The sequence below is a fragment of the Cricetulus griseus genome, chromosome 4, assembly GCF_003668045.3.
Source record: "Cricetulus griseus strain 17A/GY chromosome 4, alternate assembly CriGri-PICRH-1.0, whole genome shotgun sequence".
In the NCBI taxonomy this organism is placed as follows: domain Eukaryota; kingdom Metazoa; phylum Chordata; class Mammalia; order Rodentia; family Cricetidae; genus Cricetulus; species Cricetulus griseus.
In genome coordinates this window covers 156721882-156745870 of record NC_048597.1, presented here as the reverse complement: position 1 = coordinate 156745870, position 23989 = coordinate 156721882, and the positions used below count along the sequence as shown (strand labels likewise).

At 44.1% G+C, this 23989-nt stretch overlaps 1 protein-coding gene across 1 annotated transcript; it reads right to left on the bottom strand.

The window, feature by feature from the left end:
- Positions 1-1678: 1678 nt before the first annotated feature.
- On the bottom strand, positions 1679-11553 carry Mpzl2 (myelin protein zero like 2). Its single transcript, XM_027412000.2, has 6 exons — positions 11496-11553; positions 10435-10601; positions 9770-9980; positions 7042-7189; positions 4622-4694; positions 1679-2838 (listed from the first exon to the last, which is right to left on the bottom strand). Exons 1-5 carry the CDS (start codon positions 11551-11553, stop codon positions 4631-4633), a joined length of 648 nt encoding a protein of 215 aa, XP_027267801.1. The 3' UTR covers positions 1679-2838; positions 4622-4630.
- Between the last annotated feature and the right edge of the window lie 12436 nt (positions 11554-23989).

Below are 23989 nucleotides of genomic sequence, written 5' to 3'. Positions count from 1 at the left end.
AGCCTCCACTTCTAGAAATATTTCCTAACTGTGACATTTTCAACTGGTAAAGTCTAGACTTGAAAATTGGAGGCTTTCTCTAAGAGGAGAGTAAGAGTAGAAAACTAGTACCATTGCTTCTGAAGTCCCCAAACTAAGCCAGGTAGGGTGGCAAAAGCCTGTAGACCCAGGATCTGCAACACTAAGGCAGGAGGACCAAGATTAACTGTGCTTCATAGTAAGACCCTGGTAAGGGTTAGGGTTAGATTCAAGAAATGAATCTTCCAAATGTGTGGTATCATTTTGCCCATTTCCAAGCTCTCCAAAGCAACGTGAGAAACCTATAGAAATCATATATATATTAGAAATTAATTCCATCCATTACTGATTTTACTGTCTACTAAGAAAACTGGAGCAAAGATAAGACATACCCCCTTGTTTGTTATTAACTGCTATGTGAGCTTTACAGATTAGTATGTAAGCAAATAATGAAATTCATAATTCTTTATTACTAAGGGTTTATTTACACAATGCTTCAGGCATAATAAAAAATAAGTTACAGTACAAAAGTGCTCTTAGGAAGAAGACACTGAACAAGGCTGTGATACCCGATGAGTATTCAGACAAGACACAAGGTGAAAGTTTGCTGGAGAAGTTTTTAACTACTTCCTTACACGTATGAAACATACACGAGCCATCATTTAAAGAAACATCCAGTTGTTATATTCACAATGGTCAATTATGAAGAACAGAAGAAAATACAGATCTAACTTGTAGTTCAAAACTAGGTATCAAAAAGATGTGGTGGCACATACCTTAAATCCCAGCACTAGGGAGGCAGAGGCAGTGGGATCTCTGTGAGTTCAAGGCTAGGCCAGCCTGGTCTACAAAGTGAGTCCCAGAACAGCCAAAACTTTTTAAAGGTAATATAAAAAGCAGAATGAGAGGTATGGAATGAATTTCCAGGGCAAATTCATATGTAAATTATGCCAACTTGATTTAAAGACTGAGTAAAATGTCAAGGTCCTGTGTCTAGGAATATAATCTATTGGAAATTCCAGTTTGTTAAAAAGAAATAACCTGTGCAGTGCAGTCTAATGAGGACTAAAACATCACATTGTAAAAATTCACCCCGAACCCAAACTTTCAGGTGTTCTTTCTTCTCCAAAGTTACTCTGGTGTGTGTGTGTGTGTGTGTGTGTGTGTGTGAGTGTGTGTGTGTGTGTGTACATGCATGCAGAATTGAGCCAGCCAGGAGGATCCAGCACACACACACCAAGTAACTAGATACAAAGGAGAAATCATCCCTCTTTTTCCATAGCCCACTTGAAAAATAAAGGGAAAAATAAAAGTAGTTCATTACATTTAAGTAGTTTTGGTATTTCTTTGGTTCCTGCCAAATTATCTTTAAAACAAGGTAACTAGTTGGGGCGGGGGGGGGGGGGGGGGGGGTGCACGCCTTTAATCCCAGCACTCAGGAGGCTGAGGCTGGCCCTGTGAATTTGAGGCCAGCCTGATCCGCAGAGAGTTCCAGGACAGCTGGGACTATTACAGAGAAACCCTGTCTAAAAAAAAAAAAAAAAAAAAAAAAAAAAAAAAGAGAGAGAGAGATAAAATAAGGTGAATTAAAACCAAAAGAACTTTAACTCACCGTCTTTGTAAGACTGAACAAAAAGGTTATTTGCTTTGGGTTGGCCTTTCTTACAAGTCTAAATCTTTTTTAAAGTTGTAATACAATTAATTATATCACAAAGCCTTCTAATAAACTGCCTAAGGACTCCAGTCTTGGAATGAGCATGGGCTCTGCTGTGGGAGGGAGAACACAGTAAGTAAGCTCTGTATTCAGTACGGACCTGTCGTGAGGCTGGATGTGGTGGTGCACCTTCAATCCCAGCCCTTGAGAGCTGAGGCAGGAGGGCTCTGACTTTAAGGCCAGCTCTACATAGCTAGTTCTAGACCAACCAGTGATACATAGCGAGAACTTGTCGAAAAATAAAACATAAAAATGGCGGTGAGCAATTGTTCCTGGTAGCATGTGCTGGTATGTATACTGGTGTTCCCGTGACCTTTGTAGTTACTATGCTTAGACTTACACTGTCACTATAAACCTTGTATTAATTGTCATTAAACCTAGGATACTGAACAAATTCAGTTAAATAAGATGTGTCTAATACTTAAAGACAGTCATGAAAATCAGACTTCTGGTGTGAATTTGGGATCCGCTATTAATCAAAAATGGCTGGGAGGTTTAGCTCACCTTTTTATGATTTATTTTCATATGGGGGTTTTGCCTTCATGTATGTACATGTACCACATGTATGCAGTGCCTGTAGACACTAGAAGAAGGTGTCACATCCCCTAGAACTGGAGTTACTGATGGCTGTGAGCCATGTGAATTCTGGAAACTGAACTGGGATCTTCTGTAAGAGAAACAAGTGCTGCTAAAGGTTGAGACATCTCTCCAGACCCTCTAGCATCCCCCTGGGCTGCTCTAAAGAAACCAAAATTGAGAAGAAGTGTCCCGGCAGGCAGGCTAGCTGGCATTTCTGCCCTTTGATTCCAATGCACACAGGAGCACAGTAGTCACACCCCATAAGGCACGTGGAAGGACAAAAATGTAACTTCCAGTTTGCAAAAGCTAATACACATTTGCACTCTGGAATTAGGTAAAATCCCCATATTGAAGGTATACACGAGTCTAGTGGTGTCTGCTCAGGAAGAGCCCTAAGCTGCTCGGCAGGGGCGTTGCTCATCTAGGCAGGTTTGTGCAGCAGAACTTGCGGGATGACAGGTCATCACTGGAAAAGTTTCCATTGACTTCAAGGGCTACTAATGTTGTCCTTGAAAATCCTCGGCTTCCTGGAATACAAAAGTTTAAAAGGATGATGTCCTTGGAAAGAGTGTAAGAGCAATACCTAGCAGTGCCCATCACATACATACCCATGGCATCCATAATCAACTCCTAATGGAAAATATTCTTGAACTTCCTCTCCCACTAATTCAATTTTTAATTTCAAAGAGCTTGCTTCCTGCTCTTTATTACATGGTTATCATATCCAGTGTCTTTTTTGTGTGCTGTGCTGCGTAGCCCTGGCTGGCCTGGCACTCACAGATGTAGCCAGCACTGGCCTAGAACTCACAACAGTCCTCCTGCCTCAGCCTCCCAAGTGCTGGGATTATAGGCGTGTACCACCACACTGGCAGTGTCTTTTCTAAGATCCTTTCGTGGACACCTGCATAATATACAGACCACGAATATGCTTGTGTCCCATGTCCCTCCCCCATTGATTAAATCAACATACAGGAAAGCAGAGAAGTCAGTATGTAGAATTTATGCATTGCCTACTTTGAAAGTTTTTCCTTTCTTTTTGGCATTATTTATTGCTTTGTTTTATGGCTGACATTTTTTTAAATTATAGACTTACCTCTACATATTATAACATGCATTTTAAAAACCTGTTTTCCTTTATAACCATAATATCATTATACACCTAATAACGCCCTACTATCCACACTCATGTTCATATTCAAAATCTTAATTACAACCTCCATTTTTTTTTTCCAGACAGGGTCTCACTATATATCCCTGGCTGCTCTCGAACTCACTATGTAGACCAGGCTGGCTTTGAACTCACAGAGATCTGCCTGTCTCTTCTTCTTGAGTGCTGGAATTAAAATGGAGTACTACCACCATGCCAAACCCAGCCTCCTCATTTTTGTAATTTGCTTAAATTTGTATCTTCTGTCAGAGACCACATGACATTAATTTGTTAAATTTTCTTTAATCTTTATTCAGATTTATTTATTGTATTTTATGAGTTTTTTAACTGCATATTTGTATGTGTACCACGTGTGCTGTGCCTAAAGAGCTCAAAAGAGGATGGTGGGTCCCCTAGAACAGATTATGGAGGGTTGTGAGCCACCAAGTGGGTGCCAAGAACTGAACTCAGGACCTCTGCAAGAGCAGGAAGTGTTCTTAACAACGGAGCCATCCCTCTGATCCTTAGGTCACTTTCCATCATGCCAAAAATGATTATAATAAAAACCAAACCATCAGATATTAATCTTCTCATTAAAGCCTATTTATTGGGGTAGAGAGCTCAGTTGTTAAGGCACTTGCCATACAGGAATAAAGACCTGAGTTCAATCACCGGAATTCATGTAAACAGCTGGACATGGTGGCACATGCTTAGAAGCCCAGCACTGGTGAGACAGAGAGAAGCTTTAGTGGCCACACAGCCTAGCTCAAACAGCAAGTCCCAGGCCAGTGAGAGACTGTCAGAAAATAAAACAAGACAAAAAACAAGGCAGACGGCACCGAGGTTGTCACATGCACACACACTGAAATGATTTATTCACAGGTTGGAAGTTCATTATTGGTGGTGGTTAATATAATCCCCAAACCTCAAAAAGTAGACTCCTCTCAGCTTTAAAGGTAGTCTGGCTTCCTAATCACATGCACAAGGCCCGGAAAGGGAGAGTCACCACCTATAAAGCTAATAGGAGGCGAATCTGCCTGGCCTCTGCTTCTGAATTGGAACGTCATCAGCCATGTAGAGTGACCAGAGAGATCTGTCCGTGTGGGAGATATGCTAAACCGCCGAGCAAGCTGAAGATAGAAGTCACCCACATGGGACCTTACCTTGCAGTGCTAGTCTGTATCTTCCAAATAAATGGAGACCTTGTTCTCTTGTTTGAGTTTTTCCTCTTCTGTTCTATAATGAAGGAACAGAAACCACATGTCAGATGAGCAAGACAGAAGCAAAGGCGGCAGGTCCCATAGCAGCACCAGGTGAGGTACCCAGCCTCCATGCCCTCCAGCTCCCCGCACCCCCCCTCCACCCCCATGCTTTAGGAAAAGGTACAGACACTTGGAAGTCCATTCAAGCTACAGACAATTAAACTGCCAGTGCTGTGTAAGTGATAATACTGATGCCCCCAGGCGTCTTAGGAGTCTGAACTCAGACACATCCCAGAAGATCTAATATAGTACGACTGAAGTTTAAAGTGCACACCTATACGTCATCATGATATTTTACTTCTAATGTCTACACTCCTTTGCAAAAAGGGGAAAATATTTTTTTAGTTGGCCTAGAAACCCTCTTTATTGATTATATTCTCTTTAAACCTGAATGCCATTGATGGGTTCCTTAGATGCTTCCCCATCAATTACACATATTTCAATAAATATTTACTAGTTAAAATAAGTAAGTGGTTCTGGGGTACTTATAAATCCGAATGCAAAAGAATGAATTGAGACTCTTAATTATATACAAAACTTAACTCAAAATACATCAAAGATATAAATGTAAGAATGTCATTGAAAACATAAAATTCTCGGAAGAGATGAACTTCATCAAAACTGAAAGCTTTTGTGTCGTATTGGGTAATACTCAAGAAGCAAAGAGAACTCAGAGAATGGGAGCAATTGCAGGTAATAATGCAACTGACAGGAGACAAGGCACCCTTACAGCTTAACAATAAGAAGACATCCGTCTCAGTTTGAGGGTGGGCAGATTATCTGAACACATACATTTCCAGCGGCGCTCGGTAAACAGCCACTAAACACCTGGGAGGAGGAGGGGGTCCATCAGTCATCACTAAGATACAAATCAAAATCACCTGAGATAACACCTCACATCCACTAGAGGGCAATAATCAAAAGTGAATGCTGGTGAGAACGAGGAGAAATTCTAATGCCTATACACTGCTGATAGGAGTGTATTGGCTGTTATGGGAAAACACTTTGTCAATTTCTCCAAAAAGCCAATAGTACCAATGACCTGGCAATTGTCCCTTCATTGTTGGGAGAATCGAAAGTATGTGTACGCAAAAATTTGTGTAGCGTATGTTCATAGTGATTGATATTATTTATAATTGCCAAAAGGAGAAAAAAACACAGTATATGTCCATCAACTGAATAGACAATATGCGGTGTGTCCATTATAGTGGAATATCATACAGCCATAAAAAAGAATGGGGATAGGGAGATAGTTGAGTGTGCAAACTGTATGTAATCTAAGTTCAGATCTCCTGGTGCCATGTAAAAAGCCTCAGGCATGGTAGTGAATCCCTTTAGTCCTAGTGCTGGGAGGTGGAGACACAAGGATCCCAGAGGCTTGCTAGACAGAAAGCAGGTGAGTAGCTGTGAGCTGGTGGGAGGGGTGATGATGAGGAGATGATGGGGAGTTTCTTCAGGGGCAAATGTTTAGAAGGTTCTAGAGTTGGTGATTATTACACAACTTTGTATATTTAAAAGTGTGCATTTTCTTTCAAAGGTCTGTTTATTTTTATTTTATCTGAATGCTTTGCCTGTGAGTATGTAAATGCAGAACCCACAGAAGCCAAAAGAAGGCGTCAGATCCCCTGGATCTGTAGTTGCAAGCAGTTGAATGCTGGAAACCAAGCCCAGGTCCTCTACCAGAGCAGGCAGCGTTCTCAACTGCTAAGCCAGCTTGTTGTCCAAGATGGGTGAATTTTATAGCTTATAAATTTTATCTCAGTTTTAAAATGTTTACTGAGCACTTGTTGTCAGCACAGCAAACTTTCCTAGCCACTGACTCAGTGACTGCTGGGTGCCTCACCCTGTAGCTCTGACCAGTGTGCCTCCCTTTACAGAGGATTTTCTTAAAGCTTCATGTGCACCAAAAGCTCACATAATAACGAAATTCTTTGGTGAGAGCTTGTGTAAAATTATGAAGACTTTTGGATTTTGTTATTGTTGTTTAAAGATTTATTTTGTTTTTTAAGTGTGTGCACGTGTCTGTCTGGATGCAGGTTTGTGCACGTGAGTGCAGGTGGTCACAGAGGCCAAAGGTGTTGTGTCCTCTTGGAGCCAGAGTCACAAGCTGCTATGAGCCACCAGATATGGGTGCTGAGAACTGAACTCAGGTCCCCTGCAGTAGCAGTCTATGCTCCTAACCACGGAGTCATCTCTCAAGCCCGCATTAAGAAGCCTTTTGTAAAGTTACTGCCCATGTCCTAATTTATCTGTCCTGTGAAATAGAGCCTCTCACACATTTGGTCAAAAATAAATTCCCACCCGTGCTCACTCAGACTTACGATTTTATCCCTTCATTTTTATCAGCCCTTTTCGCCCATCGCTTTTTCCGGAAGTGCTGGAAGAGGACCACGGCAATTACTACTATGATCATCACTGCACACGCAGAGCCAATGGCCACAGCCAGGAAGAAGATCTCAGAGAAGGGCACTGCGAGCAGAAGAAGACAAGACAGAGCAGTGAGTGAAGTGAAATCTAAAGGCAATGATAATGCATCTCGTCATTAACCAGCATCTTCCTTTCTCCTACTTTTACAATTAAAACAGCACATCATGCTGTAGCCTTTGGCAGCAGTGGGAAACCCACACACACACTACATCAGAGCTTCTCTAGCGTGACTCCAGAAGCAGTGACATCACCACTGGAGAGCTTTGAAGTGAAATTCTCAGGCCCTACCCCAAACATGCTGGACCAGAAGCACTGGGGGGGGGGGAGGTAAATCCAGCCATCTAGTCTTCGTTTGGACATGTCTTCCAGGTGATGGTGACAACAGCCAAACACTGAGAACCACTGAGTCAGTTAAACTGCCGGTAATTCAAGTTACTGCTAACCTAGTCAGAACTCTGTCCAACACAGTCCTGCCAAACTACTCACCCCTTCATCCATTCAGGCTCTAAAGTGCCTACTGTGTCATTATGATAGAAATGAAAGGCCACAAGCATTACACCCAAGGTGCTCTGTGTGTGTGTGTGTGTGTGTGTGTGTGTGTGTGTGTGTGTGTGTGTGTGCCATCCCCAGGAAGACAGGCAAGTAAAGCAATAAGCCCTAAGAGCCAGAAAGGACATCAAGAGAATGTCTGTGTCAGGAGTTTCCAGCCTAGAATCCATCAGGAAGGATGAAGAAGTTCCAGGGGATCCAGTGCCTTCTTCTGGCCTCTGCAGGCACCAAGCTCACAATTGATGCACAGATATATGTGCAAGCAAAACACATATAATAGAGAATGGGGAGTCTGTTTAAGTGTACCTCCATTTCTTAAAGTAGGGAAACAGAGCCACAGCTTTCTATAGGCTCTCAAAAAAAAAAAAAAAGTGATGCTGATATGTTGAACAGCTGCTGGTCTTTGTGTTGTTTTTGTTGTTTGCTTTCTGCTGTTTTTGTTTGTGGTTTGGGGTTTTTTTAACCTAACCTATCAGAAAAAAAAACAAAAACAAAAACAAAAACAACTGAGGCTGAAGATATTACTTCTTTCAGTACTCAAATGATCCATGTAGACCAAACAGCTGTCTCTTGGTAGAGCTTAGAAAGATGGCTTTAAACTGATCTAGGTAATAGTGACAGGAGACAATCATACTACTTGCTATACTAAGATGTTTTAAACAATGCTGTGTGTTAGCTAAGAACACAAACCACCTTAACTCTTAAGAAGCTAAGGCAGGAGGATCTCATGTTTGATGGAGCCTGAGCTATATTGAGAAATCTTTTCTCAGATAACAAAACTTTGTATCTCTATCTCTCTCTCTCATGTACATGCACATGAGCGCGCGCGCGCACACACACACACACACACATACACACACACACACACACACACACACACACACACAAGAGAGCTAGCTTTATCTAATTAACTGTGTGACCTGGGTTACTTATTTATTTTTATTGAATCTCAGTTTCCTCCTATGTTAAGACAGAACAATATTCATTTCTTGAGTGCTTATAAAAATAAAACAATTCCTATAAATTGTGCCTGCCCATAAGTGTTGGATACATGTAGCTATTATAATTTTCAGTACAGTTCAGACTTTGAAAGACTTTCATAAATTCATTGCATCATTTTGTCCTCACCAAAATCTTTGTTATATTATTCTCACCATACTCATGACAAAAGTAAAATTTATGTATAATTGATACACAAGTAGCCAGGGTTCAACCCCCAGTTGTCCAACTCAGAAATGTTGTGATCCATGTTCCTTGTCACCTGGCATCATTTTCCAGGTTGACCATGTAATGCAGGCAACTCAGTAAACTAGTTAGAGAACAGTTTGAGAGTCTAAGATGGTGGAGTTTGAGCCTGAAGTGACCTCATTTACTAACTATATGAATTTGGGCAAGAGACTTAAACTTAGTGAGTCTCAGTTTCCTTGTTAGTAAAATGGGAGACACTTGATATACAGCTCATGAGATGTATAAAGAATAAATGAGTCTGGAGAGATGACTCAGCAGTTAAGGGCAGTGGCTGCTTTTTCAGAGGACCTGGGTTGGATTCCCAGCACTCACACGGTAGCTCACAACTATCTGTAACTCCAGTTCCACGGGATCTGACACCCTCTCTGGCCTCCATGGGCATCAGGCACTTAAGTGGTACACAGACATATATGCAAGAAAACCACCCGTGCACATACTGTAATAATTTTTGAATTGTTTTTAAAAGAATAAATAAAATGTATCGTGTAAAGCCCCTGAGAGCAGGGAGCACTGAGTAAGCACTGGGACCGTTACTGATAGTGTGTCCGGATTAAATGAGATAGTGTGTGCCAACTATTGTGAGTCTTTTTATCAGAGCAGCTTCCGGTCCCTTTCACCATCTGAAAGCCATTCTTGTCACAGATTCCTCAGATCTCTTTGCATTACTTTGTTTCTTTCCAGGACCAAACAAAGCCTTTATTTTTCACTCCAGGACTCTTCAGTCTCTGAAGTTCCCAGCCCTGAAGCCCAGGTCCTCCTCCCTGACAACATCACAAAAGATGGCATTTTTTTTCTTTTGGTTCAGCTTTAAATCCCAAAACCTACCAGTGTGCACCACGCTGAGCCGGATCGACCCTACCAGACCATCGACATCAGGTGGGTTCTTCACCTGGCAGGTGTATGTCCCATTGTCATCGAACTGCAGCTTCCAGAGGATGATGGAGACATCGTACCGTCCAGGGTTCCCATCCCAGACCACCCGGTCCTTGAACCGTCCACTCATGGGACTGAAGGGATCCGTGTGGTAGTAAAACACCTACAGAGGGGCAGAGGATGAAATCTCCCACTCTGTCCGAGGCAGGAGGCAAGTCTGAGCAACAGTCCAGCTAGCTCCTCAGAACACTCCCTTGCTTCCCTTTTTTTTTAATCTATCACGATCTGTCCTAAGAACTGGTTCCCAAGTTAACCCCGGGCATGTGGCTAACACAGGGAAGGCAAAGGGGAAAAAAAAAAAAAAGGAATGTCTTAATACAGTGGTTCTCAACCTTCCTAATGCTTCGACCCTTTAATATACAGTTCCTCATGTTGGGGTGACTCCCAACCATGCTACTTCATAACTATAATTTTGGTAGTTATGAACCATAATGTAAATAGCTACGGTTTCCGATGGTCTTAGCAGACCCCTGTGAAACGGTCTTTGACCCTGGAGAATCACTGCCTGAATACATCCTAGTCAAGGGTCTGCTGGAAGGTGATAAGAATCTACTTACAAACTGCTCAGGGCCCCCATCTCGAGGACGGAAATTCCATGTCACTGTCAGGGCATCACCCACAGGGGCAAAGCTGGAGAAAGTGCATTTTAACCGAACATCTGTCCCGTTGACTGCCTCCAGGGCTCCGGAGGTGTAAATTTCCACAGCTGCTGTAGGACAAAGGGCTGCAAGGAAGGGAAGGAAAAGAGTTAACAAGGGTGTAGAGTTAAGAAAAAAAAAGCTGACACTTTGCAAAGAAGCCAATCTCCAAACTCACTTCACCGGGAGTCTGAATACACTCCCACCTAGACACAACCTTGACCCTCCCATCCCGAGGACCAATTAAAAGTACTGCCCTGCTAACCACCTAGTGCTCTCACTTTCTTCACAGCCTCACAGTACCAACTTCAGAACTACAGCCACAAACTACAAACATCAGTCAATAAGATATAAAATAGAAACAAAAATTCAAACGTTGGTCAAACATGCAGTTCTAAGATCAAGCAAAAAAGTATGTGTTTAAAAAAATGTCTCCAAGCGGGTACGTTTTCCAGTATGTAGTCTTGGGACTGCTACTAGCCTGCGGGTTAATCCACCCCGGCAGCTGAGCTTGCCTGCACCTCTGGAACCTTACACCACGTGGTGTATTTACAAGTGCAGTGTGTGCATTGGGGCAGCTTCAAAACCACAGCAGGGCTCTCGCTCTGATAATCTAGGTTTTGCTCCGTGGTGCTGCAGGGAGTCGCAGACAAAATCCTCCCACAGAAATCCAAGGGCCAATTCTAGCCAGCAGCCCGAGGCTGAGAGCAGCCACACAAAGATGGTGTGTAACCTGAGATCAGAAAGCCCTGTCTGTGCCTGAATCACGAGCGGCCAAACACACCTAAACCTGTTTGCCCAAAGCACTGCCCCAAAGGAACCCACCGAACTCAAGTTTCGGTGAAGTCTGAACTAGAACGAAATGCAGCCGGGTCTCGAGCTCCCAACAGAGCCCTTGAGACTTCTTCAAGACGTGAGCTCGGTCTATACATAGAGTGGGAGGTGAAGGTAAAAACTTCTAGAAGCCCGCCAGTTCTTACCTGTGAGCTGTAAGCCCAGGAGAAGTGGAAGCACGCGCGCAGGGCTCTTACCATACATGAGGGAAAGCCAGCCGTGGCCCCAAAGGCCAGACTCGGCAGACCCAGGGTTCTAGCACCCTGCCAAGGCCAAGGCCAGGGCGAGCAGGCACCGCAGTTTTCCCCCAGAGAGGTCCGAGTCCCTCACCTATGGGAAGGTGCACAGCAGAGCCAGCCAGTCCTGACTCATCCCGCCCCGGCCGGTGCAGCGCTGGAATGAAAGGTGGGGCCTCCGCACCCAGCGCCCTCCTCCTTGTACTCCCTCCCGCTCCCCTCCTCCACACTCCAGCCCTCCGCGCAAAGGTCTCAGACTCTGCGGTCCTCTCTTTGCTTTTCCGTTCATCTGACCGAGGCCTGGCCTCCGGGTGGCCTCAGAAGCAGCCAGAAGAGGTGGTGCCAGTTTGAAACGTCCCAGGCTGCTCTGGGCTTGGCCACACACACCCTTTTAAAATAGGCTATAGTCTTGCCTAGGAAGTGAACGTTGAAAGTAGCTTGCTGTGATTCCCGCCCTCGGGGCCACATAACCTAGGGCCTGGCTCAGCGCAACTCCCAGAAAGAACAGGAGTTCCATTGGCCCCTCTGGGAACCCAGTCGCACCCATGATGCAGGCAGTCCTTCCTAAGACTCAGCAGAGAAAAACCAAAGCAATCTCAAGGCTGGATCCTTTCCCAGGTCAGGACAGCTCCACTCCTCTTCTCCTGCCTCCCCCCCAACCCCAGCACAGTTTGCAATGTACGTTCCCGGCTGTCTTTTCATCTCCACAACCCTCTGGGAAGGGGTACCATTTTAATAGTGAAGAGAGCAGCAGTCCAGGAGGTAAGCAATTGCCCGGAATTTTCATGAGTTTTTTTTTTACAGCTCTAGACAGTCTCATGAGGTATCCCAGTCTGGGCCTTGAACTTGCGATGCCATTACCCAGCTCTGACAATACTCGGGATTAAACTCATGACCTTGCGCTTACTAGGCAAGCGCTCTGGCACTGAACTACAACCACAGCCCTATGGGAATCTTTCTGACTTGCATGTGTTCTCTGTCCACAAAACAAAGGCCGATATGGGTGAACAGACAGTGAACGCTCAAGGAATTAGTCATTCAGAAGGAAGACCTTTCTTGTACCCCGGGTTTCCACTGCCATTTTTAGGACAGCCACCTCTCTGAGAAGTCTAAAGTGTTGAGATAAAGGGCTTCATGGGAGAGAAGTCACAGAATAACGACATAGCAGCAAGCTGACAAAAACAGGAGACCAAAGACAGCATGCAGTTAAAAAGTGGGCGGAGTCAGCTCTATAAGTATTGGTGCCACCAAGTCAACAAGCCTGGCTACCTGAGTCCTCTCTCTGGAACCCACATGATATAAGGAGAGAATCAATACCTGAAAGTTGTCCTTCGACCTCCATATGTATGCTATGGCACACATGAGCGTGTGCCCTTGCTCACACACACACACACACACACACACACACACACACACACACACACACACGGAGACTAGTTAAAATGTAATTAAAAATTTTTAAAGTAGGCCAGACGGGGGATGGTACCCTGAACACAACTGAGTTGCCCTTATGCCTGGATTACCTATCTAGAAACTTTTTAGTGACTCATGGTCTTCTGGCTGAGCCCTGGAACAAAGAGTGCTAGAAAAAGAAGCAAGGGCCAAGTTGAGTAGCAAAATAAAGAAACATCGGGCTAGGGATACAAGCAGCTCAAGGAAAAGCTTGTGCTCAAGACCTATGGAGTGGGAGATAAAAGAGATGAAATTCCACGCAAAGAGAGGTAGTTTACAGAAATGATGAAAAAAGAAAATCATGGGAGAGAGGTGGAACAAAAATGGGTATGCACACACCCAAACCTACTCATTAAGCTGGGGGGCCCAGGGGCTGCCCCAAAGGGAGGTCAGCTGCAGTAACCAGTGTATTACTGCAATGAGTGTTTCTGGAAGAATGTCTGGCTCCTTCACCAGCCTCTAGGTCATTCTGAGCAGCCCAAACTGAAAACTCTGGGATGATTTGTGGCATTTACATGGCGGTAAAAATGCAGCCTTTCCCGGTATGTAGGTCAGAAGAAGTCAGCTCCAGGAACATGGTGGAGAAAAAGTTAAAGGTATCTACATTTTGGTCGGCTTTCAGCTTTGTTGAGAAATGCAGTTCCAGAAGGAGAGAGAGGCAAGGGGAGGTTAAATTGACAGCAGATTGCAAAATTCAGTGAGAGGTGGAGTTAACCAAAGGACGCTGAAACGCAGCAGGTGAGGAATCAGAGCAGGGCCACTGAACAGAACAGAAAGCCTGTTGTCTCAGCAGAGGACTCCCTCCCCAGTCGCCAGATGCCCTGAGAGCTGGCAGCCAGCCCTGCTGTGAGGGGCACAGCTGCCTGGATCCCATTCCTCAGTTCAGGTCAAGTTCTTGGCATTGTGCTTGACAACGCCCAGTTCCTTCCAGTCAACAAGAGAGGCTCCAAGTCACTCACTGTTCCCCACCCTGGGTGAGGAAGGAGGCCAAGAGCTGAACCTGATATGAGAAAATGACAGATAAAAAGACCATTGCCCCTCGGTATTCCAAAGATGCCAGAGTGTGGGGCTTCAATCAAAAGCAGAGGCATCGGTGAACATCCTAAGGAATAGTTTGTGTCTTGGCAAAAATAAAAAAAAAAAAAAATGAAAGAAAGAATACAAGGAAATGTTCAAAGACCCTGCTTTTCCCTTAAACTTTTCTAGAGAAGAGCCTTGATTGTCATTAAAAAGTGTACCACAACCTCAGTTTTAAAGACACCATCTGCCCTAACTGTCTACACAGGTAGCTGGAGGATATTTAGACCCCCCTCAGGCAGGAAACTCACTGGCAGCTCAGAAGACATAAAGACACTGCCTGCACCAATTACTTATAAAACATATTCCCCAGCATCCTGGGCGAGGGGAGGGAAGCACAAACAAAAACACCTGCTATTTTCAACATTAGATGAAGTCAGCACTCTGTGAAGCAAGGAAAAACACATAATTTAGCTTCTAGGGTTGTTGAAGCAAATCATTTGTTTACTCAAAAGTTTCTGTCAGGGTCCTACTAAGGGGGAAAAAATGTATCAAACGCTTCCTATGGGCTAATGATGCAGTTCGGTTAGCAGAGTGCTTGCCTAGAGTGCAGGAGGCTCTGGGTTCCATCCTCAGCACTGCATGAAACTGCATGGAACCGGGCATGGAGCAACACACCTGTAATCCTAGCTCTCAGGAGGTGGGGGCAGGAGGGGCAGGTCAAAGTCAGCCTCAGCTATGTGTTTGGGGCTGAGCGTTTGAAGAGAGCCTAGACTGTGTGAGATCCTGTCTATACATAGAGAGGAAGGGCAAAGGAAGAGGGAAGGGAAGAGACGGTGCTAAAATGCTTCTCATGCTAATCTAAACACACAAAGTAGAATAAGGCATTTGGGTCTGGCACCAACTAAAGAGTATTTGGAGGCGTGTCTAGGTAATCAATTACATTTGTGACTTTTGAATTTGGTCCTAAAAAATAGGTAGAATTCTGGAAAGAAAAAGAAAGAAAAGAAACAGGGTTTTCCTGTTGGGACAGATGGATGGGATGTGCTTCTCTTCATTGCATCCTTGTAACATCCGTCACACTAAACTAGTAGGGTGTGGTGTGTGTGTATGTGTGTGTGTTAAGAAGCGTTTCTCTAGGGTGGAATTACTTTGCTATTTCTCAGAACCATTAAAAGTAAAAAATATTGGGGGCTGGAGAGATGGCTCAGTGGCTACAAGTGCTTGCTGCTCATACAGAGGACTGGAGTTCTGTTCCTAGCAGCCCCATCAAGTAGCTCACCACCACCAGGAAACCTGCTACAGGATTCCAACATCTTCTGAATTGTGGCTTCTTTCCACAGGTACTGCACTCACATGCACAAAACCACACACAGACATGTGTAGATATGGATATCATAATTTTAAAAGAAAAATTTAAAATCTTTTTAAAAGAATGAAAAATTATGGCTCAGTGGTAGAGTGCGTGTATGCCTTCCATGCTTAACACCTTGGATTCCAACCTGAGCTTGGGGGGAAAAAGGATGAAGAATGGATGGAGGGCAAAGAAGGAGGAAACTTTGAAATACCAACCAACCCTTAGTCCCCTCGCTTTCTCATGGACTGTGGACCAGAAGCCAGGACAAAAGTACCTATTTTTAGAAGACTCGAGGATTCCCAGCCTTTTCAACAACTGCCAACTGCAGCATCCTTTTTGACACTCCTCTGCTTTGGAGGGTGCTGAAGATGGAAGAGTACCAGTTGAGAGGTGGCCTCTGTGCCCCCAAAGAATAGATATGCTCCTTTTCACCCCTGCTGTGCCTTGGGTGTCCTAGACATAATCCAAACAGAGTTTGGGTCTGAGTCTGGGTTCTCTCTGTCCATGAAAACCAGAGGGAGAGAACTCTATGCTATATTCTTGCTGTACATAGTTTACCACCTCTCCTGTAATGCCAGGCTCCTGTTTTAATTATAGAGGAGAGACATTATTCCCTAGTTTAACCTTTCACTCACTCCTGAGGGAAGCCAGATGGATGCACAGGGCGAAGAGATAGGCCATCTTTGAGGATAACTTGGAAGAGGCTCTCTGAGCGCTTGTCCATAGTGACAGCCATCCATACTGTATCAACATGATAAGAAACAGTTTACTGTCATATTACCTCTTCATTAACACCATTTCTATTCTTCCTGTTTGTTACTGTATTATAATTGGTTACTATGATCAGCTTTCATTCATAGGAAATCCATTCATTCAACTACCGCCCCCCCCCATTGGATTATAGGAAGCCTGAGTCATCAAAGCTAGGGTCTGACCTACACAGGTTCAAATGGAAGTGCAGCCACTTATTCACTGTATGACTTCAAGCAGTTATTTCATTCTCTGTTCCTCATTTACCTCAGATACAAAATGGGGAGGGGGGACAACCAATATGTGCTCACGTAAGCAGACCTAAGAATAAACTAACACATTCTATGCTCAGGGCACCAGAAAATGTTCAGGAAATTTTAGCTGTTGGTGGTTTTACTTAGGTAAGATGCTGAGAAACTATTCTACATGGCCTCTTTGGGGAAACACCTAATGCTGTCTTATACAGACCTACAACCACCCTAGCAATTCTATCCCAAGGTATTTACCCAAGAGAAATTGAACTTTATACCAGAAGGAGGTCTCCCAGGAAAATATTCATGGCAGCTTTGTTCATTAATATCCCAAACCAGAAACACCCCAGGGGACTGTCAACACAAGATGGATGAGTAGGTTATCAAATATTCCTATAATAAATGCTATTCTGCAATAAAAATGGTCTGACTGATGATACTACAACCATTTGGATGAATCTCAAAGATATGCTGAGCAAAATTAGCAAGATACACAGCAGTGTATAACTCTTTGATTCCATTCATATGAGGTTATAGAATAGTTCTAGAATCTTTAGAGAAAGCTAGAGTTGGAGGTAAGAGGCCTGCAACTCCAGCACATGGAAAACAGAGCCAGGAGAATCACAGAGTTGGTGGCCTTCTTGGACTATAGAGAGCGCAAAGCCAACCTGGGTGCATAGCAAGTTCAAGGCTAGACCCGAAGAAGAAAAAGAGAAGAATGCTTTTGGTGGGGAAAATGGTATACTAAATGTTTGTTGTTGGAGGAAATGGAGGAAAGGATTGACTGGAGAGGCAGAGAGGCCTGAGAACTTTCTGGGGTGATATTAGTCCTCTACATTTTGACAAACATCTTTAAATCACTTTTACAGAATATCTGAGGAGAGCCAGGAAGATGGCTCAGCCAGTAAAAGCACTTGCCACACAAGCCTGATGACCTAAGTTCAAACTCCAGAACCCACATAAGAAGCAGGATGCCGTGGTGCAAATCTGTAATCCCAGCAAGCCTGTGGTGAGGTGGAAGGCAAAGGCTGGGTCAGAAGTTCCAAGCTAATCTGGGGTATGCTATACAGTGCAGAAAGGGAGACCTTGCCTCAAAAGAAAGATAGAAGGTAAGAACTGACTCCCCAAAGCTGTCCTCTAACCTCCACATGCACACACACATTAACTAATTAATTAATTAGGAACTATTTTTAAAAACTGAGGAAACAAAAGAGGGTTTATTGGGCTTGCAATTTAAGAAGTTTCAGTCCATGGTGATCTAAGTCCATTGCATTCAGGTCAGTAACAGACAGATACACAGCAGTGAACAGGCATGAAAAGCCGCTCACCTCATGGCCAAGGAAGCTGTCTGCTCTCCCAGGGCAACCCTCTTTCCTCTAACTAAATGCCACCTCCCAACAATGTACCCAGTTATGAATGAACCCATGGGTTAATCCACCAAGTAGGCCAGAAGCTCTGTGAACCAGCCATCTCTCATGGTACCACCAGATGGGGACCATGCCTGTAACGCATATGTATCCATGAGGGAGGGGAGAGCTTCTCATCAAAACCACAATGGCTACATAGCATTATACCCTTGTTAAAAATCACACATTTGGTTGAACATAAGGTTTACTAACATTCAAAAACAGATTTGTAGCTGGACATGGTGGCACACACTTTTAGTTCCAGCACTTCGGAGGCAGAGACAGACAGTCTCTGAAAGCTCAGGGCCAGCCTGGTCTACAGAACGAATTCTAGGACAGGCTCTAAAGCTACACAGAGAAACCCTGTCTCAAAACAAACAAAAACAAATCTATGGGGTCTCTGGTAGTAGATCAGTATTTATCCCTAGCATACGAATGGACTTTGGAAGCCCATTCCACATGGAGAGATACTCTCTCAGTATAGACACACGCAGGAGGGCCTAGGCACTGCTCCAAAGGATATAACAGACTCTGAAGATCCCCCATGGAAAGCCTCACCCTTCCTGGGGTGCTGAAAGGGTATGGGATAGGGAGTTGGGGGGGGGTAGGGGAGGAGGGGAGGGAGAGGGAACTGGGATTGACATGTAAAACAATCTCGTTTCTAATTTAAATTAAAAATGAAAACAAAAACAACAAAATTAAAAACAAATACTGAGTTCTCATTCATTCTGCATATTTATTTCTGTGAGTTAGTGTTAAAATGCACCCAAAAAAATGAGATGAATAGGAAATAGATTTGTGGTAGCAAGCACAACAGAATGTTATTTGAAGAACCTCGGCAGGATGAGCAGGTGTTCACTGTAAAATTCTTCCTTTTGTGCCTGTTTGAAATTTTTTTTCCACAATAAAATATTGATGGGCAATCTCCTTCATTCACTCCATTTTTTAGCATTAAGTAAATGTTTCAGGTTCATTTCCTTACATCACTCTAATTAGAATGCTGGTAGTTTTTAACAAAAATTACCACTCACAATTGAAAACTACCAGTTAGAAAGCACTTACTATGCAGCCAGCACTGTGGGAAGCATTTTCAAACATTGTGTCTTCTGTCCTACACTGTGAGGTCAGCAGTTCCTCTCCATTTTATAGATGAGAAAATGGAGACTCAGAGAAATTTTTTTTTCATTCAAGTTCCCACTATTGTCTATTGCCAAGGCACTGTACTAGGTGTTGTACAAGAAGTTTGGTTTTGCCCTCAAGTTGATTGGTATCTGTTGGAAAACACAGCCAAATAAACACAACACAATGAGAGAAGGGAAGTGCTTAGGCCTCAGAGGCCCAAAGAAGGCTTCCCAATGGAGGAAGTAGCTGGCTGGAAGTCATGAGATCTGGAGTTAGGCCAAAAGCTTATACCATTCATTCACTCAACAATCACTTTTTTGCTATGATGGGTCAGGCATTGCTTTTGGTACAAGGAACACAACAGAAAACAAAGGAGCCTGGGATGGCCATGGAAGACCCATTGAACATAAGGACACTTGTGAGAAGTCTGGATAAAATGAGAAGGAAGTATTCTGGGAAGAGGAACCCATGAGCACAGAGGCCCAGCAATGGGAAGATGCTTAGAGTTGTTTAAAGAAAAGGGAGGTCACCGTGGCCGAGGCAGAAAAGAGCAGTGGCTAAAAAATCCGAACAGAGGACGAGGAAAGAGCAGACCCACTCAGGACCTTGTGGACCTCACAAATGACTGCCTTAGACTGAGTGTGTCCACATAAGCCTTTGATTTCAGCATTCAAGGGGCAGGGGCAGGGAGATCTCTGTGAGTCTGAGGCCAGCCTGGTCTACAGAGTGAATTAGTTTCAGGCCAACAAGGGCTACACAGTGAGATCCTGTAAAAAAAAAAAGAAAAGAAAAAAAGACTTTGCTTTTATCTTTGACAGCCATCAAAAGACCATGAGAAATATGTACAAACCACATTAAATAAATTACAAACCATGAAGAAATTTTAGCCAAAATATACATAAAAACTGCCTATAATTCTCAACAAATGTGACTTTAAAATGGTCATAGGACTCAAATAAACATTTCTCCAAATAAAATATAAAATACCTAGTAAGCGTAGAGAAATACAAACCAAAGGTTCAATTAAAGATCACACCCATTTAGATGGCTATTATTTTATAAACAAAAATTACTATTAACAAAAAGGTGAAGAAATTGAAATCCTTGTCCATATCTGACGGAAATATAAAATTACTTCTATCATTATGGAAGCAGTTTGGCAGCCACCCCCACCCACCAAAAAAAAAAAAAAATGTCACACAGAGGTCTGGAGGGATGGTTCAGTTGCTAACAGCCTGTCATGTCAAGATAAAGAACTGAGTTTCAATTCTCAGTATGTATATACAAAACAAGGTCCTGTGGTTTTGCCTGTGATTGTAGCTCTGGGCAGAAACAGTCAGATACCTGGAGTTCACCGGTCAGCCAGCCAACCAGCCTGACTCAGTTATGAGCTCCAAGTTTAGTGAAAGTCCCTATCTAAAAATAACAAAGGTGGAGAGTATCTGAGGGGAACACCCAGTGTGACCTCTGGCTTCCACACACATGAACTGACTCCTGCCAGCCCATCACAAAAGAACAAACTCTGTTTGATTCCACTTGACAGGGAGGCACAGCAAGAATAATCAAATTCAGATGGGTGGTAGTGGCACACACCTTTAATCCCAGTACTCGGGAGGCAGAGGCAGGTGAATCTCTGTGAGTTCAAGGCCAGCCTGGTCTACAAACTGAGTTCCAGGACAGGCTCCAAAGCAACACAGAGAAACCCTGTCTCGGATAAACAAAACATAAAGGATAATCAAATTCACCGAGTAGACGGAGACCACCAGGAACTGTGAGGAGAGGGAAGTGCACAGTGAGTATTTAATGCTTACAGAGCTTCCATTTGGGAGTGTGAGACAGACCAGAAAAAGTGAAAGAATCCAGGTGGTGACGGCTGCCAAGCAACGGAGTTATGTTTACCGCCATTTAAATACCATGCTATTTGGTGGTTATTGTTGTTGTTTACATTTACTTATTTGGGGGCTGTGAGGGTGAGGACATGCACATGTCTGGGTACTCACGTGGAGGTCAGAGGTCAGTCAGTCCCAGGTTATCAGGCTTGGTGGCAAGCTCTTTTACCTGCAGAGCCATGCTACAGATTTTTTTACTACCTACCCCCTCCCTGCAAAAAAAAAAGAAAAAGAAAGGAAGGAAGGAAAACAAGCAGGCAAGGTAGTTGTTATAAGGCAGGGTAAAAAGCAACCAAACTCAATGGCCCTGGCTACCACAAGGGTCTCTGTGTCTTTTCATTATTTGTGGGAGTAACGAAGGCTTCCTATGAAGCAAAGACCAAAGAAGATTCATCATTAAGTCCAACGATATCCCAAATCAGTACAGTTGTCACAGTGTCCAATTCTGAAGACATGCACAAGGCAAGCACTGGAGATGGGCTTGTGAGCAGTAGGGAATAGAAAATGTTACAGAGCCCAGGGAGGAATGGTAGCAGTTAAAAGGGTTGAGGATGGGTGGAGGGAAGGAGATAAAGGTGAGTAGATGGAATCTAATCAGGAGTAGATTCTAAAGGCCTCTGATAAGGTTCAGGAATTTGAACTTCATCCCAGGGCAGTGGGATGCATGGAAAATGATGAAGGGGTCAGATTTGGGCATTAGAAAGATCACTCAGCTGTGGTTGGAGAAAGGCACGGAAAAAGCTAAGGTGAGGCGAGAGGATGCTCCCAGCAGGCAGGGGATGATTCCACCTGAACCAGGGAAGCTAAGAAATTGCAAAATACCAGGGAGCTTGGGTGGAAGGGATTGATTGGTACACAATTACAAGTGCTAGAGTCTGGGCTGGAGAGGTGGCTCAGTAGTTAAGAGCTCTGTAATGGGATCCGGCGCCCGCCTCTGGCCTGCAGGCAACAGAGAACACAGAACACATAATAAATACATTTTTAAAAACAAGTGCTGGAGGCTGACCCCACAGGCGAAAGATAGCTAGCTTCCTTGTGAAATAAAGACTCTGAAGGGCAGCTGCATTTGATGTCCCCAAGGGACAGCCGGCCAGAGATGTTCAAATAAGCCTACAAAGCTTTGGACCAGTCACCTCCACCAGGCCTGGTAGACCTAGACCAGACCAGAATGGAGCAGCCACCATAGCCAACCTCGGGGAGTGGAGGGGACTGGAAGGTGCGCAGAAGTTGGCCAAAGTAGAAGACTTGGAGATCAAGTAGTGTAACCATGGTAACATAACTAATGACCCAGTCATACTCAAAACCAGGTCTGCCTGACTGGCAAGTCCCATCCTGAGCCAACTTTGCTGCCTACCACACCAATCTCCCTTAGAGTCTACCAATCCTGTGTGCCACGGAATTCCCCTCGCCCCACCCCCACCCTCTCTGCTCTCTGGGGGACTCGCGATACAGAGGCAAGTGAAATAAACATTAGGCTCCCCCTTCTTCCCCTCTCCCAAAAGAAAAAAAAAAAAAAAAAAGGTTGATGAGAAAACTCTTAGAAGTTTTTGTTCATTCCTTTTCCGCTTATAAACAACAGCAAAAGGAGCTTCGAACAGCCAGGTGTCCTGCACTCTCCTAGGAATTCACAGGGCGGGAGGTGGGGGATGATAAAATCTTAGCCCCCAAGGAGCTCTCAATCCAAAAAACCTGAGAAGCGAATTTCCAGGTGAAGTGCATACCGATCACGGGCAGGTGATAGCACAAGAACCCTGACAGACTCTCTGAAAAGGTTAGGTACCTAGGAACCCTGGGGAGTAAGATCCAGTTAACAAGAGCAGAGTCCATGGGCCATGGCCCTGGGTCAGGTGAAGGCAGCCAGGCCCTGGAGGAGATCCCTGTCATGTAGCAGATCATGAGAACAGCTACAACTACCCGTGTTACATAAATTCCTTTCACTGTCTTCATATCTCAAACCTTCAAAAGCACTTTATCGGCTCTTCCTTTTACGGGTAAGGAAGCAAAATGAGGAAATTTCACGACCCGCCTGGCCTGTGATCACATTGTAGCCCTGGAGTCCCAAAGCTGAGCTTTAAGTCTGAGTTCTGAGATCTTCCCTCGACAAAGGAAGCTTAATAGCTTAGTGGGAGAGCACTTGCCAGCATGAGCAAAACCCTGGATTCAACCCCCAGCACTACAAACAAACACATAAACTAAAACAAAACTTGACTTTATTTATTTATTTTGAGACAGAGTTTCTTGTAGCTTTAGAGCCTGTCCTAGAACTCACTATGTAGACCAGGCTGGCCTCGAACTTACAGAGATTCACCTGCCTCTTCCTCCCGAGTGCTGGGATTAATGACATGCACCACCACTGCCTGACCCCAAACCAGACAAATTTAAGATACAAAAAGCAGAACAACAAGGACATATGGAAGTGAGCCTCTGGCCCCATTGTTTTCAAAGCTTTTTCATCAAGTTCTAGTAATTTCGGGGACAGTCTACTAAGTAATGGGAATTTTAGGCGAGAGTGATTTATCAGTGATACCAGGAGAGGTAATGGACCACGGTGCTTTGCACACATAGCAGGATTCAAACGGAGCCAAGCAAACACAACTCCATGAAGCATCCACTGAACCCAAACAGTGGTCGAGGTGGTGGAGACTGTGTTGGTGAACTAAAGATGGGCTCTCCTTAAGTGCCTCACTGGGCTAGGCAAAGTGGAAGCAGAGGTTTGCCTTCAAGCCTCTTGCTCCATAAATACCACTGAGACAGCACATTTCCCTTTGAAAACAGACATCAGATTTTGGAAGAAAGCTGAACTTGAAATTAGAGGGCTTACTGAATCACAGCAAGTGCAAGTGAACTGAAGAAGCAAGCTCAAGGCAAGCCCTGACTTGCCCATCTCATCAGCAAGTTGATGTCAAGGTCAGCATCATCCTCTCCACCCTGGCCTCAACCTCAGCAGCTTCCTACCCGGGTCCCTAACTTGCAGGAACTCCTCTGACTCCTCTGATATATATATATATATATATAATAATATATATATATAATATATATATATCTGCATGCCTGGTGTCCACAGGGGCCAGGAGAGCCCCAGTGTGGGTGCTGGGAATTGAAACTAGATCCTCTGGAAGAGCAACCAGTGCCCTTAACCATCTCTTCAGCCATATACATA

Excerpts from the sequence above, each read along its gene's own strand:
- Mpzl2 (XM_027412000.2), bottom strand. The coding sequence starts at position 11,553 with ATGTATGGTAAGAGCCCTGCGCGCGTGCTTCCACTTCTCCTGGGCTTA. Across the intron at positions 10,602-11,495 it reads CCTGGGCTTACAGCTCACAG|CCCTTTGTCCTACAGCAGCT; the intron begins GTAAGAACTGGC and ends CCTTCCTTGCAG. Across the intron at positions 7,190-9,769 it reads GCTCAGCGTGGTGCACACTG|TGCCCTTCTCTGAGATCTTC; the intron begins GTAGGTTTTGGG and ends TTCTGCTCGCAG.